Source organism: Ranitomeya variabilis, chromosome 4 (assembly GCF_051348905.1).
Source record: "Ranitomeya variabilis isolate aRanVar5 chromosome 4, aRanVar5.hap1, whole genome shotgun sequence".
Classification (NCBI taxonomy): Eukaryota; Metazoa; Chordata; class Amphibia; order Anura; family Dendrobatidae; genus Ranitomeya; species Ranitomeya variabilis.
Window position 1 is genome coordinate 523,858,535 of NC_135235.1, and position 16,591 is coordinate 523,875,125.

Genomic DNA, 16,591 nt, shown 5'->3' on the forward strand with positions numbered 1-16,591 from the left:
TCCTGGGACATGGGAAGCCATGCCTGAGCTCTCTTCAGGGGCGACGGTTCCTTCACGGTCCCAATCTCCCCACACCAGCAGCAGGCGACCCCATGGAGTGTATCCTCTCCTGGAGCCAGGCCTACAGCCACCCGGGGGCTGAACTCCGTGGATGTACAGAGGCCCCTCTCTATGGCGTCCGAGCAGCCCCCACTGTCCCACCACTGTGAAAGCGGATGGCACAAGGAGGCGGACGGTTCCTCTCCACCTCCCTAACAAAGGGATGATGGATTGAGGTTTACCCCTCTATCCCTGCACCGTCCACGCTGCAATACCTGACCTGCAGCTGAACAGTAGAGTGCGCGCGCTTTCCTCATCACTGAAACCCAGTCATCCGCGGCGGCTCCATGCCGGGACGCGCACCCATGGTGAGTGGATCCAGTCAGCGATGGGCCTCTGCAGTGGGATATTCACATGCTGACAGGCAGCCTCAGCTTCCCTGTGGCCCACCTCCCTGAGATAACGCTCCGGCCAGCTACAAAAATTTAGCCCCCGCCTTCGGCCGATGTGTAAGCCGCAGACGAATGGGGCGACGGATCCTTTCAAGGTTCCGATCTCCCCGAACCATCAACAGGCGAGCACGGAGAGTGTCGCCTCTCCGTATCCTCTCCTGCGACGTGGGATGCCAGGCCTTTGCTGATTCTTAGGGGTGACGGTCCTTCAAGGGCACCGATCTCTCCCGGAAGCCGCGCCCGCACTATGGCGCGCTAAAGCGGCTCCGCCTGCTTTTCTGGCGCTATTCGCCTGCCACGGGAACGCTCAATTTTCTCGCCTCACTTCTACCGCTGGTATCGCTCCCGCCGGCTGCAGAAATTTAGGCCCTGGCTTGGGCCTATTCATGGAAGTCTCGAGGCTCCGCCCACGTCGTGTCTGTGGCTCCGCCCCCCAAATTGGCACTTTTTGCTCTCTGCGAGATTTTACCACCTCTGCAACTCCTGGTGGCCATCTTGGTCCACCCGGTCGGCTCACACAGGGGCGACGGTTTTTGCATTAAAAGGGCAGAACGACCCTACATCAGTACCCGGGTAAGGAAGTACCTGACCAGTATGCCCTGGTCTTAAAGGCACATGACCAGCATGCCCTGGTCTTAAAGGCACTTCACCAGTATGCCCTGGGCTTAAAGGCACATGACCAGCATGCCCTGGTCCTAAAGGCACATGACCAGTATGCCCTGGTCCTAAAGGCACGTGACCTGTATGCCCTGGTCTTAAAGGCACATGACCTGTATGCCCTGGTCTTAAAGGCACATGACCTGTATGCCCTGGTCTTAAAGGCACATGACCAGTATGCCCTGGTCTTAGGCACATGATCAGTGCGCCCTGGTCTTAGGCACATGATCAGTATGCCCTGGTCTTAAAGGCACATGACCAGTATGCCCTGGTCTAAAAGGCGCATTCCCTGGTCTTAAAGGCACATGACAAGTATGCCCTGGTCTCAAAGGTACATGACCTGTATGCCCTGGTCTTAAATGCACATGACCAGTATGCCCTGGTTCTTAAAGACACATGACCAGTATGCCCTGCTCTTAAAGGCACATGAACAATATTCCGTCCTCTTAAAGGCACAAGACCAGTATTCTCTGGTCTTAATGGCGCACGACAAGTATTCCCTGGTCTTAAAGGCGCATGACCAGCATTCACTGGTCTTAAGGGCACATGATCAATCCGATGCCGGTCACCCTAAATGAGCTGAGGAGCACTCTGCCGCTGATCCCAGTTTATCCCAGAGTACCTAGTCCCCCTCAGTGGACTTTGTTACTAACCGCAATCCATGGTTTCTCTGACCAAGAGTTTGCATCCCTCCGTGAACCCTCTGTGGCTCGGAGTGCTCGCAGGACCGATATACATGGTCCCTCTCCTACAAGGGAGCCATCGGCTAGCAGGGGCCACAAGTATTCTAGAAACGTACAGGCATCTAGAAAGCGGAAGTTTCATTTCCTGATCTCTCTCCCCAATGATTTGCTGAGAACAATGCTCTGAATATGGATCGGATATTGCCTTGGGTTGCCAGAGCTTCAGAAAAGGATGGACTCGCCTATTTATATCATCAACCAAATTGATGAGCGATTCACTGGACAGAAGCCTCTACGTGGGATGCCATACCTGGTCTGATTTTTAAGGGCGACGGGGCCCTTAAAGGGGCACCGATCTCCCCACACCATCAACAGACGAGCACATGGAGTGTCGCCTCCATGTATCCTCTTCTGCATCCAGGCCTAACGCCAGACAACCTGCCCTGTCCACCCGGGGACCTCAACTCTGGGGATGTACAAAGGCACCCCTTTTTGGCGTCCGAGCACCCCCCTTTGCATCACCACTATTTAGCGGATGATGCAAGAAGTTGGATGATTCCTCTCCACTTCCCTGTTAAGACGATGGTGGAGCGAGGGGTCCTAATTTTCTACTCTGCACTGTCAAAAGAGAGCGACGATGGCAAGAAACGTTTTTTTTTCCTGACCTGCTGGATGCAGCCCCGCATTCTGCCACTTGGCAGACTAACCGGGTAGAATTTCTTGTGGTATACCTACCAGTATCCCTGCCCGATGTATCATCAATTAAAAATACCACGGACTGTTGGATAGCAAATCTGGTTCGTTCCGTCTTGTAGCTTCGGGTTCAGCGCTCTACCCTTCCTTAGCCGCCACATGGGTTGCTTGAGCAGTGGTCTCCTGGTCGGAGACCTTAACTACTTCGATTCACACAAGTAATCTTTCCCCGAAGACAGTACAGCTGGCCAGTCAAATCTTCTGAGCGGGAGACTAACAAGGGATCGTATTTTTTCTACAGACCCAACCACCAGTGGAAGGGTGTCCAGAACAGTCTAGATCTAAGGGATCTTGGTTCCAAAAAAGGGGAAGGAAAAGTAAGACCAATCCCGGACCTCAAACTTCTAACAACCTTTGACAAGGTCCTCCGCTCAGCCATTACTTCAACAGAAAAAGGTGGAGTTTCTGGCATCCTTCGACATTCGAGTTTCTTACCCTCACATTGCTATTTTTCCCCTCTACAAAAATCCTTTCGCCTTTCCATTCGCGAACAGCATTTTCAAGTCACGACCTTGCCCTTCGGCCTGGCTACCGCACCCAGAGTGTTCGCAAGGGTCATGGCGGTTGTCAGGTTCCTCTGGCACCCTAGTAGCGTGGTTGTTCTGCCCTATTTGGTTGACTTTCTAGCCGCTCTTCCAGGACTACGCTGAGTCGTCTGTATCACTTGCGATACCCTCTCTCCTGGGCTGGCAGCTAAACTTAGACAAGTTTTCCTCATTTCCAGTCCAGCAGATCCTTTTTGAGGATGATCCTGCACAAGAAGGATGGTAATTCTCTCTCGAGTCAAGCTCGTGGCCCTTCAACAGGGAGCTCGCGCACTTGATCACTCATCCCCTCAGTTCATTAGATTCGCTAGGAGGGTTCTGAGGAAAAATGGTGACGACAATGGAAGCAGTTTCCTTCGCTCCGCTCGTTTTCATCAAGTCAATCAGGCTGTCAAAGGGTAGTCTCTGAGCTCCTTCCTCATCCAGGGCCTTCTCCTGGTCCAGTGGTTATTAGTGAATACCAATGCCAGTCTTCTTCTCCCGATCATTGCTCTTGGGATCCAAAATGGTACGGCTAATCCTACAGCAGGTCCACTGCCTTCAGGCGGGTCACCCCATCCGACTTCAGTTGGATAATGCCATGGCTGTGCCATACGTCAAACATCTAGCAGGTACCCACGGTCAAGCTCCATGGCCGAGGTACCTCACACTCTCTGATGGGCCGAGATCTATCATTCAATGATCTCGGCAGTACATATTCCTGGAGTAGAACACTGGGCGGCAGACCTGTTCAGCCATCAGGGTTTCTCCTCAAGTTAGTGGGAACTTCACCCCGAAGTCTTCCATCAGATCTGCCTTCACTGGATACTCCAGATGTAGGTTGGATGGCGTCCAAACTGAACGCCAATATACACGAGTTCATGGTTCGGCCTTGAGATCCAAGAGCATTGCAGTGCACGCTCTGTTCTTCCATGGTACCAATTTCCATAACCCCTCTTCAACTACTTCCAAGATCTTTTTGGAAGCAGAAAGGGCCCCAGTGATCCTGGGAGACCCGCACTGACCATGTCAGGATTTCTCGCTTGCGATACTAGTATTTTTCCGTCTTATTGCAACAAAACTGCAAATATGGACTTCCTTGTGGGGAGTCTTCACCTGTGGTTCTTCTCTATCGCATCCCTTAATGGTCCTGGGGGTCTTACAGTAGACTCCTTTTTTGATCCGGACAGACTTTACTATCAGGGAAGGTCGCTCCCTTTTTTCTCTGCATTCTTGTCATCCTGATGAGTCTTCAGAGCTTGCCGCTCTGTTCCTTCAGACTTTTTTCCTTATTACCATCAAGGCAATGTTGTCCTCAGGCCATCCCCTTCCCTTGTTACCAAGGTGGTATTGTATTCCCACTGTTACAGGGGCATCGTCCTTCTCTCATCTCTTTCGGTTCCAGTCCACAAAACGGAATGGGTTCTCCATAATCTGGGTGGACTAAGTGCTCCGAGTAGGTACGTATCGAGGACGGCGTCCTTCCGAAGGTTGGACACTTTATTCGGGCTTCCCGACGGTAAGAAGAAGGCTTCCTGACGATCACAGGAAGGGTTTAGTCATTTCATCAGCCATGTTAGCCTGGTGGATTTGTTTCACCATCCAGGAGTTCTTCCGTGCTACATGTCAGCCTATCTCCCTGTCTGAGGGCCCTAGGCACCAGACGTCGGCAAGCACGGCTGCAAGCTTGCGGATTCGTCCAGTCCGCATGCATTCTTGAAGGACTATAATTCCCACACTTCCACGGTTGTGAGTGTGGGCAGGCGGACTCTGCAGGCCGCGGTGGCGCACTTGTAAGTAGCAGTTACACAGGGCCTGATCTATTGTTGTCCCCACCCAGGGACTGCTTTGGGACGTCCCACGGTCTGTGTCCCCCAATGAGGCGAAGGAGAAATAGCGATTTTTGTGTACTCACCGTAAAATCCTTTTCTCCGAGCCATTTATTGGGGGACACAGCTCCCACCCTATTATTAGCTTGTGCTTGTTTTTATAATTTGACATGCTATGCTCTCATATATATAATATGACATGATATACGCTCATTTGTTGTTATTGATCTCCTACTGCTTTTGCACCGAACTGGTTAGCTGAGAGCCAGCAGGAGGGTGTATACTGCAGGGGAGGAGCTAACTTTTTTGTATCACTTAGTGTCAGCCTCCTAGTGGCAGCAGCATACACCCACGGTCTGTGTCCCCCAATGAAGGCTCAGAGAAAAGGATTTTGCGGTGAGTACACAAAAATCCCTATTTATCAGCGTTTTTTCAGGTAAGGACAAATCCTAGCATTGATAGATGAACATTACACAAATTCTAAATATGTTTTAGAATCCAGATTTCCAGCGCCGTATCGGAGTGTCTTATTTTTTTGCTACCTAAAGGTTGTTTAATGCAGTAATGTTCTCCCCTTTTTAGTACTTGTTTGCAGCTTCCTGATATTAGTTACCATAGAATGATCAGCTCTGGAGTAAATACTGCAGCTCTAAGAAGTAAAATGTGGAATTGAAAAAACAGGAATACTTTTGAGCCTAATTATTTAGGAAAAGAGTCCCTTTGTATAATGTTTTAAAGGGGTTTTCCAACTGAATGAGAAGTTTTCAAGCTTCCTGATGTTCAGATTTTAGTGCTGGTCCTAGGTTGCGGTAGCTCCACTTGGTTTTGACACAGGATAGACCCCATCTCCACGTCTGTGTCGGTGATGTGAATGGCTTTATAGCACAGTTGAGACCAGTCACCATGTCCTTTTCTGAATTCATTTTGATGGAGACACAGAGGGATGCGAAAGTCTCTTCTTTGTCAAAACGAATGCAGAAGTGGAACATCTTTCATGATAATAATAATTTCAGAATCTTTCATCATTTAAGTATACATAATTCTAACTTAATATATTACTAAGTTTAATACATTTTCAATTAAAACACATTGGGTTTTTTTTCATACTAGTGGCCACAGTAAAATTGAGGGAAATTGATGGGAATCTGGTTGGTATGTGACCACCAGCTCAGTCTGACAGTTGAGGGGAATCCTGACAGTTAGCGAAGTGCACAATGATAGGATTCGCCAGAAATCTGCAGAAATGTAGCTCACGCTCGAAAAATCCCTTTAATAGTATGATCCTCATTCATTTTTTGAGCACAGTATCCATATATGTTTTTTCTCACTTGCTACGAGAAAATTCCTGTTTTGTTTTTTCTTCCGTTTGAGACATTAATAAAAGGATAAAAAACACAAACATTCGTGGCAATGCACCTTTTTTCTTTCAGGAAAACTTACTGGAGAAGTTTCTGTGTGCTCAGCTATTGACGGTCGTCCAGGAGAATAAGATGGTGGCCGTATTTCAGCGCAATTCAATTGGGACTGAAGATTTTTTACATCTTCGACACAGACTCCACAAACATGAGATCTACATTAAGATTTTCCCTCTACAGGTATTGATGGTAGACAAAAAGCAACTTTAGAAATTGAGCTATTGAGAATAAGACCTTTCCTGGTGACCCCATCCATTTATGTTTGCACACAGGTAATAAGAAAGGTTCTAGGCCAGTCCTACCTTCAGGCATTGTTACCATTGTTTGCTGGGCAAACTTTCATGATAGTCAGTCAGCATGCCAAAGTGAAGGAAATGTTGCAGGCAATTCGGACAGCACCACAAATACAGCTTCTAGGTAAGTGCCCATCAGAAGAAATGCTTACGGTTTGTCTACATTTTGGATCTCATGCTTATTTTGGTATTATATTTTCTATCAAACTGCTTTTACTCACGTTGCGTTTTTCAACCTCATTTTTGAAGAAGGTGAGACGCTGTGTGAAATGTCAAGAGTGCAATGATTTAGAAATCTCTTATAGCCATATTTATTCACAACAGAACATAAGCACAGATCAGAAGATGAAAGTTATACATTTCTCCATCTAATTTGAAAAAAATTAATTAAAAAATTGATGGCAGCATCATCTCTCAAAAAATTTGGAACCATGTTAACAAAAGTCTGGAAAAGTGGCACTGTTAAAAAAAAAAAAAAAAAAATCCGCTGGAGGGTCAATTCTCAACTATGTCACATGACTGTATTAAATGGCAATGTTAGAGAGGCAGAGTCTCTCAGAAGCAAAGACAGTCAGAGGATCACCAATCTGCGTACAACTACATCTAAAAATTTCAGAAAAATGTTCCTCAATGTAAAATTGCATTAGATCCTATGGCATGGGCAACTTACACATCTTAAAAGGCACTATCAATGCTGAGCATTATATACATGTCTTAGAACAATGTATGCTCCCCTTCAGATGTCTATTTCAGGGAATTCCTTGAATATTTCAGCACCACGACTCTAAACCAGATACTGCATCCATCACAATACCATGTCTCCACAGTAGAAGAGTTCAGGTGATAAACTGGCCACCTGCACTCCAGATCTTCCACCAATAGAAAAACGTTTGGCGCACTATGAAATAGAAAATATGTAAAAGACGACCCAGAACTACAGAGCTCGAGGATCTTAAAGACAGCAATGGGACAACGTTCCTGTCCCAAGACTCCACCAATTGGTCTCCTCACATCCCAGACGTTTACAAAACGTTGTGAAAAGAGGGGATGCTACACAAGGGTAGACATGGCCCTGTCTCAACTTTCTTGAGATGTGTTGCTGCCATCAGTTCCTAAATATGTTAAATTCTTAAAAAAAGGAAATATTTCTAGCTTCCAATTTTTGATCTGTGTGCTATATTATGTTGTGAAGAAAATAAGGCTATAAGAAATTTTCAAATCTTTTAATGTATTTGCTAACTAAACACTTTGCACAATATTTTATTAAGCAGAAGCTACATCAAGAGCTATTGCTACACAAGTGGGCTACAATTGACATTGTGGGACACTGAAGCCCTTCTTCAATCTGACGGGCTATCATTGGTGGGGATAATGTAGTAGTATCACGGATACTGCACTAGACTTCACCATGTATCTGTAGACTAAGGCCGGTTTTACATGTCCATGAAAGACGGACCATGCTCACATTGCAAACCCCAGCCCAACGGCCATGTCTCCTGACCTTAGCTTACTGCCTCGGAAGAATATATGAGGCAGTTAGCTCATATTGGGAGACCGGCGGTTGTACCGGGTGTGGAGACGTGAACACGGTCTATGATACACACATCTGTAAAACTGGCCTTAGGCTAAGTTCACACTATATTTAGCTTCCACATTTATGATTCAGTTGTGGGGGTCCCATTGGCATCCTGTTTTTTTTTTTTGTTTTTTTTAAGGTTCAGATTAGTGATGAGCGAGTGTACTCGTTGCTCGGGTGGTCTCCGAGTATTTGCAACTGTTCAGAGATTTTGTTTTCATTGCCTCAGCTGCGTGATTTACAGCTGATGGACAGCTTGAATACATGTCGGGATTCCCTAGCAACCAGGCAAGACATAGCCTGGCTTGGATGTTTTTATTTGTAATAAAAGGCTTTCGTTTTGCCACCCAAACCTACAGGCCGGACATATAAAGCCTATGGGAGATTGCTGTCATATACTTGCCAGAAATTCCTGCAGCTCCTTTAATATCGCTGTAGGCCTTTTGGCAGCATCCCGGTCTAATTTTTTTGTTTGTTTGTTCATTAATTTTTGAGGGACATCACTTCTTGATAAGTGTTCACAGTGGTCCTTGGTATAATTAATGCCTGGGACATTTTTTTTGCCCCCTTCTGACTGATAACTTTCACGATTAGATCCCTTTTCTGTGTTCTCAGCTGTTTTAGGACCATGGCTTTTCTTGTAATATGCAACAAAGAAAATATCAGGAAAATCCTACTAGAGTAGCTAAACATTATATGGGGAAATTCTGAATCATTGTAAATTTAAATGATACCTGGAGTTAACAAATCATTCTTGTGGTTCTTGTGTAATCAGTGTTAGAAGTTGTCAGTTGATGATATGCTCTAGGCAGAGACTTATCTTAGTGCTCTAGGCCAGAGAAACCAAGAAGAGACCTGCCAACAGGCCGTCCCGAAGCACAAACATGTTCCTCATCATAGAAACACTGTTTGTGCTTCTGGGCGTCCTATGGGTTGGTCTTTCCTTGGTTTCTCTAGCTTAGAGCAGGAAGATAAGACTCTGCCTACAGTCCCTACCCGGAGCACGGTCATCTCATTAACTGAAAACTTCTAACACTGATTACACTAGAACTACAAGACGGATTTCTTCACCCCAAATATCATTTTAACCAGTGTAACAGTGGCAACATGATCGTCTCTGTTAATAACTTAGCAATATCCTGCTGACAGGTTCACTTTAATGGTGTAAAAAGTTCTGAAATCATTCTTGGAATGATGTTTTTTATATTACAAAAAGCAATTATATTCATTACATGTTTTCTTCCTTTTTGTATAGTATAATTATTTGCTGGATCTTTCCCCATTGACCATAGAGATCAGGCCCTTGGCAGAGTAGTGCCTTTATACTTGAAGCTGCTATCATATTAAGATGACCCTTGTCCATATGCCCTATTAGATATGCGAACTTCATAGAGGCTCCCTTACGCCCTCTACCTCTCCCCACCCCCATGAACAAGATCAGAGCTGCTCTGTAGGACCTGGCCTACCCATGTGTATTTTGTGTGTGAGTGGCTGCCATGTATTGTCACATTTAACATGCAGTGGCCAGAAAATGGTCATGGCTGTTCATGGGTTTGTCTAGTTGAGAGAACTATAATTTGTTTTCAGCGTGTCACTATAAAAACCACAAGTATTGTGCAAATACTTTTTCTTGGGCACAATGCTATTGATAATATTTAGTTTGGAAAAAGTAAAATTATTTAGAAGGCTCCTTTTGATGAACATTATACCCTAGCGTTTGATACCATGCCGCACAAGAGGTTGGTACACAAAATGAGAATGCTTGGTCTGGGGGAAAATGTGTGTAAATGGGTTAGTAACTGGCTTAGTGATAGAAAGCAGAGGGTGGTTATAAATGGTATAGTCTCTAACTGGGTCGCTGTGACCAGTGGGGTACCGCAGGGGTCGGTATTGGGACCTGTTCTCTTCAACATATTCATTAATGATCTGGTAGAAGGTTTACACAGTAAAATATTGATATTTGCAGATGATACAAAACTATGTAAAGCAGTTAATACAAGAGAAGATAGTATTCTGCTACAGATGGATCTGGATAAGTTGGAAACTTGGGCTGAAAGGTGGCAGATGAGGTTTAACAATGATAAATGTAAGGTTATACACATGGGAAGAAGGAATCAATATCACCATTACACACTGAACGGGAAACCACTGGGTAAATCTGACAGGGAGAAGGACTTGGGGATCCTAGTTAATGATAAACTTACCTGGAGCAGCCAGTGCCAGGCAGCAGCTGCCAAGGCAAACAGGATCATGGGGTGCATTAAAAGAGGTCTGGATACACATGATGAGAGCATTATACTGCCTCTGTACAAATCCCTAGTTAGACCGCACATGGAGTACTGTGTCCAGTTTTGGGCACCGGTGCTCAGGAAGGATATAATGGAACTAGAGAGAGTACAAAGGAGGGCAACAAAGTTAATAAAGGGGATGGGAGAACTACAATACCCAGATAGATTAGTGAAATTAGGATTATTTAGTCTAGAAAAAAGACGACTGAGGGGTGATCTAATAACCATGTATAAGTATATAAGGGGACAATACAAATATCTCGCTGAGGATCTGTTTATACCAAGGAAGGTGATGGGCACAAGGGGGCATTCTTTGCGTCTGGAGGAGAGAAGGTTTTTCCACCAACATAGAAGAGGATTCTTTACTGTTAGGGCAGTGAGAATCTGGAATTGCTTGCCTGAGGAGGTGGTGATGGCGAACTCAGTCGAGGGGTTCAAGAGAGGCCTGGATGTCTTCCTGGAGCAGAAAAATATTGTATCTTACAATTATTAGGTTCTGTAGAAGGATGTAGATCTGTGGATTTATTATGATGGAATATAGGCTGAACTGGATGGACAAATGTCTTTTTTCGGCCTTACTAACTATGTTACTATGTTACTATTTTTATATTTCCCTCAGGAGCCTGTGTAGAGAACAGACTACTGAGCAAGCAAGGAATTGTAAACTACTCCAAACTACCGAGCAAGGAAATGTTGCAGGGCCAGCTCGTGGGGACGTTGACCATGCTTACCGCACAGACTGCAAATCTCCTGACCCATCATTCCACGCGGTTATGTACCATGCTGGAGCAACATAGCAAGGAAACCACCGGTAATTGAGAAACCCCGCCTGTATACTGATTGGACTCTAATAAAGATATGTATGAAAACTGTATTGTGTAAAATATTTTATTAGCAAGACCATAGAGAACATGGGATGTATCGCCTACATAGAATGTGTAAAACATCAGTGAGACTAATGTGCCCGTGTCCCATGGTAAGTCCAAAATTACTTACAATGTCCTGACTTTACAACTGTAACACTCTGGTTTGTTAATAAATGCTATAGAGTTTGTAATTTGTGTTATTGGCTGTAGAACCCAGGAAAGGGAATGTCTATGTCTCTGTCACATGTGTGGTTGGAGCCGTCAGGTCTGTAAGGTGACAGTCTCCTTCGTTTGCTGTCCTCTACATAAGCTGTAAGGTCTCCCCAATGGTTGGATTCTTCTTCTTTTCCTCGGTTGTCTAATAAGGGGTGAAACCAACTTGTAGGAGCAGGGCTTGGTTTGGGATGGTACTGTGCTGGTCCGGCCCAGGCAGAGCCCAGGGTATCTGCATAATATGCTAACGGAGCCGGCTGGGAGTAACACTTCATGGCGTAGGCTGCAGCCATCTTGGTTGTTGTGTCATAATGTGCGTAGTCCCGATGTGGAGCAATACCTTGTGAGGACAAATACCAAGGTGGCTCTTTCTGTTCCACAGAATAGAGGCGGCTGGTTGGCAGAGGGTCCTGCAAGTAAGAAGGAGGAAAACGGACTGGTGGAGATGGAGTGAGGCGCTCTATGGGAGACTGGACACACAACCTGTAAAACAACAAAAATTGTGACATTTTTACGTTGGAAATCTTCAAGCATTCAAGATATTTCCCTCCCTGATGATCAGTTATAGTTATTATAGTTGATCCAGTTACCCCACATAAAAGGCCGTCTCGTGCCTCCTTCATTTATCCCTATACAGTGTAACAGTATATACATGTTAAATGTTCTGCTAATATGAGCTAAAAGATGTGCCATTCAGATATGGAAACATACAGTCAGGGACACAAGCATCACATGTGTTGCAATCTGACATCTTACTGACCCCATCATTCCACTCGGTACTTGTGATTCACAGTGATCCCGGAATCCTTTAGCAAATGGATTGTGATCAATTTTCAGCTGTGTGATCTACAATAGATACGACACATTATACACTAATGTACAAACAAGCCCCATCACTATTTTCAAGAGATCAGATCACCACAATTTTCTCTATGAATAAGCATTGTGGTGTGAACCCACAGATCTATAGATTTCCTGGTAACATGTGATGCATTTATTTAAGACTTCTTCTGAACCTGCAAATGCCTTCTGGTTCCAGTACGGTTTATGTTTGACTGTGTCCAAAGCAATGGAGAAGTGTCACAAACTGCTTATTTGAGGTTGTTCCACAAAGACAACCCATTTTTACAAAGAAGGTGACACGGTGATCTATTTAGGACATCATATATCATATAGAGGCAAGGAAGCTTGTGCCAAATTTAAAAAAAATCTAATATTTTATTAAATCAAGAAAGCATTAAAAACCTATAGAAAATAAATGATACAAGGGAGATACATAAGCAGAATATGCTGTCTGCACTCTGAATACACCAAAGCCTCAGAGTAAAAAAAAAGGCCTAATGGTATGTAGTGGCCTACAAAGACATAAATTCAAATACTTTCAAAAATTGTGGTATACACATAAAATACAGAAGAAATTACAAAGACCGAAGTCTAAAAATTCTCTTTAAAACTTTTTTTTTTATTTTTTAAACAGACCCAAAGGTTCATGAGCATAGCCATTGAAGTATAAGAATTTTTAGCATAAATTAGCAATAGAGACAAAAAACAACATTGCTTTTAAAGAGTCAAGTACCCACAATTAAACGTCTTAATATTTATAACAACCCCAGTGGTGGTAGGAGTACATGCTCATGAACCTTTGGGTCAGTTTAAAAGTTCTCTTTACAACTTTTTTCTTCTGTATTTTATGTGTATGCCATAATTTTTTAATGTATTTGAATTTATGTCTTTGTAGGCCACTACATACCAATAGGCCTTTTTTACTCTGAGGCTTTGGTGTATTCAGAGTGCAGACAGCATATTCTGCTTATGTATCTCCCTTGTACAGGGTCGGACTGGGCCACCGCAAAACCGGAGGATTCTCCGGTGGGCCCAGGCTCTGACACCTACTGGCATACTGTGCCAGCAGCTGCCTAGGGCCCCCGCTTCTCCAGGGGCCACCAGACAGTGGGGTGTTGCTAATAGCGCACACCACGCAGGTGCTATGGGGCCCCCAGTGCCAGCAGAGCAGCAGCAGGTGACAGGAAGCCTATGCCTGTCCCCGCTGCTAAAGTGAAATGAATATTCACGCTTTCCCACGACACCCATGGGCGTGGAGAGGAGAGAATTCATTTCACTCTAATAGCAGGCAGTGTTTGCCGCAAGCTGCGGCTAAACACTCCCCGCTATCAGAGCCTGCAGACCAGGGGCCCCCAGCCCACACGGCCGCTATGGGGCCATAAGCCAGGGGTCCCGGCGCCAGCACCACCCCCCCAGTGCTCGATAATGGGGAGAGAGCGTCAGATGACGCTCCCTGTCCCATCATTCCCCTTGCCTCTGACACAGAGGGTGCGCGATGACGTCACTTCATCGTGTACCTGCTGTGTGTGTGAGGCCGACTGCAGCGAAGCTCCTGACATCGGAGCAGAGCCGCCGCCGGAATCAGCTTGGATCGAAGAGAGTGTTTTTTTTTTTTGTTGTTTTTTTTTTTTTAATATCAGTGAGTCCTGGTTGTATGAGGGGGGGAGCTGCATGATGCCCCATGGGGGAAGGGTGAGCTGCATGATACCGTATGGAAGGGGGGTGTGAGCTGCATGATGCCCTATGGCAGCGGTCCCCAACCTTTTTGACCTAGAGAGCCACATTCAGCTCTGCGAGGGGGTCACGAGCAACATCCTGCTCCTGTCCCACTCAACGTAGGGTCAACCAAAGCCCCCATTATGGGTATAATGATAACCGAAGCTTTTCCACAGAAATCACTCCAAAGCAGTACAGTGAGATCCACGGGTTACCACAATGCTCCAATTCAATATTCTCCCATCAAGGACTCCCAACACACTGTCGCATCTAGATTCAAGAACCTCCTCTAACAGGTACCAGTATATGTGCATCGAGATCTGCTCTTCTGTGCAGGGCTACTCAAAAATTCACCATTTTGAGATGTGCTCTTCATACCTGTCTGCTAGACCTGGAGCTAATGCACCAAGCTGGCAGACAGTCGCGAGTCACAATTCATGGGACTGCGAGCTACAGGTTGAGGACCCCTGCCCTATGGGGTGGGTGAGCTACCTGATACCCTATGGGGGGGTGAGCTGCCTGATACCCTATGGAAGGGGGAGTGAGCTGCATGTATTGGAATGGGGAGTGAGCTGCATGATACCCTATGGGGTGAGCTGCATGATACGCTATGGTGGGAGCTGTATGATATCCTATGAGGGAAGCTGCATGATACCCTATGAGAGGGGGGTGGCAGTATGATACCCTATGAGGGGGCTACATTATACCTTATGAGGGGGCTACATTATACCCTATGAGGGGGCTGCATTATACTGAGGGGACTACATTCTATTCTGTGGGGGACTGTATTATACTATTTGAAGGGGGCTGCATTACACCCTATGAGGGGGCTACATTATATTCTATGGGGGGCTGCATTATACCTTATGAGGGGGTTGCACTATACTCTAATGGGGCTACATTATACCCTATGGGGGGCTGCATTATACTCTGAGGCTGGTTGCATTATATTCTATGGGGGACTGCATTATTTGCTAAGAGGGGGCTACATTATATTCTATATGAGGGCTGCATTATATTCTGTGAGGGGGCTACTTTATATAACTATGAGGGGGCCTACCCCAACCCCTGCTACATAATTAAGACATGTACTACCTTACATTATAACCTGATATTAGCTTGTTTTACCACACAATTGGTAGTCTTGTATTTATTTCTATGTAGCTACATAGTGGGCCCCAAGAATGATTTTCTCTGGTGAGCCCAAGGTGCTCCAGTCCGACGCTGCCCTTGTATGATTTATTTTCTATAGGTTTTTAATGCTTTCTTGATTTAATAAATATTTGATTTTTTTAAAATCGGCACAAGCTTCCTTGCCTCTATATGATATATCTGTTCATTAATGGAAGTGCCTTGAATTTAGGCTTGTAATAGGTGTATATTTAGGACATCAGCTAGTGAAGACGCTTCTGCCAAAGATTTCAACCATAGAAGTAATGTAACATTAGACCTCCTCTGTGATGTGAATGTTACCTTGATGGAACATACAACAAGACTACTTCATGAAACAACATTAAGAGGTTATTTACAATGTTGAAAGACCTCACTTATCCACAGTATAGATGATAACTTTCTGAGCTGTTAGGGGTTTTATACCAAGAATGAGTCTAAAATGCCCATGGACCCCACTGCTGCTTATCCTGTATAGGATTCTGGATATAGCCGAGTACAGTCCTTGATTTTTTTTCTGGCTGTCCTATGAAGAACGATTGGAACAGTAGCAAACATACGCAGCCACTTCTTCTTTCCAACGTGACATTTTCAGAGCCCCGCTAACAGCATTAGTAGGGTCCTAATTCCTAGTGGTCAGATCCTCAACGATCAGAAAGTTATCACCTACCTTGGGGATAGATTACTGTTAATGTCGGGAATAACCTTTTAATTGCAAATCTGCTTCCTGACCCTCCTTTACTTTATATTTATACATTTTTGCTACTACATGAAAGGATTTTATCACTGAAATAAAGACAACATAACACATACTCACTTCGGCATTTTGATAAGCGGTAACTGCTATGAATTGGGTCTCTGGAAAGGTGAAGGTATGAATCTGAGGTTCTGGGTTGCCTGAATCTGACAATCGTGTCACATGCAATCGAGGCTGGTACTTATGTAGAGACTGCAAAACCACCATCTGTAAGGTCATGGCACATGTCAGATCATCATACCTCGCTTATGCATATTCTGTAATAATCTCTTTAATAGTGGAACGCAGTAAGATTATGGGGTCCGTACATATTGGAAAGCAGTGTGTGCAAACTCGGGGTAGCCATATATTGACATACAGATGTGCACAAGTGTAAAGATAGAATACATATACACTGATTGGCAATAGCATTAAGGGGTTGTTCCTTTTCAGTTAACTGTCAACCCAGGCTGTTGGTCATAAAAAGAAACCGGCTGTACTCTCCTTCCCTGGGTCCAACAGTAAGTGAGAGGAAAGT

General features: G+C 45.0%; 2 protein-coding genes across 4 annotated transcripts in view; one reads left to right on the forward strand and one right to left on the reverse strand.

Moving 5' to 3' along the window:
- Window positions 1-11,378, forward strand: part of MRPL10 (mitochondrial ribosomal protein L10) — a 29,957-nt gene extending 18,579 nt beyond the window's left edge. For all 3 annotated transcript variants that reach the window (XM_077252267.1, XM_077252269.1, XM_077252268.1), the window contains 3 exons: window positions 6,368-6,532; window positions 6,625-6,769; window positions 11,129-11,378. In XM_077252267.1, coding sequence (XP_077108382.1) covers window positions 6,368-6,532; window positions 6,625-6,769; window positions 11,129-11,328 — 510 coding nt within the window. In that variant the 3' untranslated portion in view covers window positions 11,329-11,378. The remainder of the gene's footprint in view (window positions 1-6,367; window positions 6,533-6,624; window positions 6,770-11,128) is intronic.
- Window positions 11,379-11,522: 144 nt separating this feature from the next.
- Window positions 11,523-16,591, reverse strand: part of TBX21 (T-box transcription factor 21) — a 45,279-nt gene continuing 40,210 nt past the window's right edge. Inside the window, exons 4-6 of the mRNA XM_077252260.1 lie at window positions 16,135-16,281; window positions 12,349-12,434; window positions 11,523-12,071 (exon numbers count right to left, since the gene is read on the reverse strand). Coding sequence (XP_077108375.1) covers window positions 11,573-12,071; window positions 12,349-12,434; window positions 16,135-16,281 — 732 coding nt within the window. The 3' untranslated portion in view covers window positions 11,523-11,572. The remainder of the gene's footprint in view (window positions 12,072-12,348; window positions 12,435-16,134; window positions 16,282-16,591) is intronic.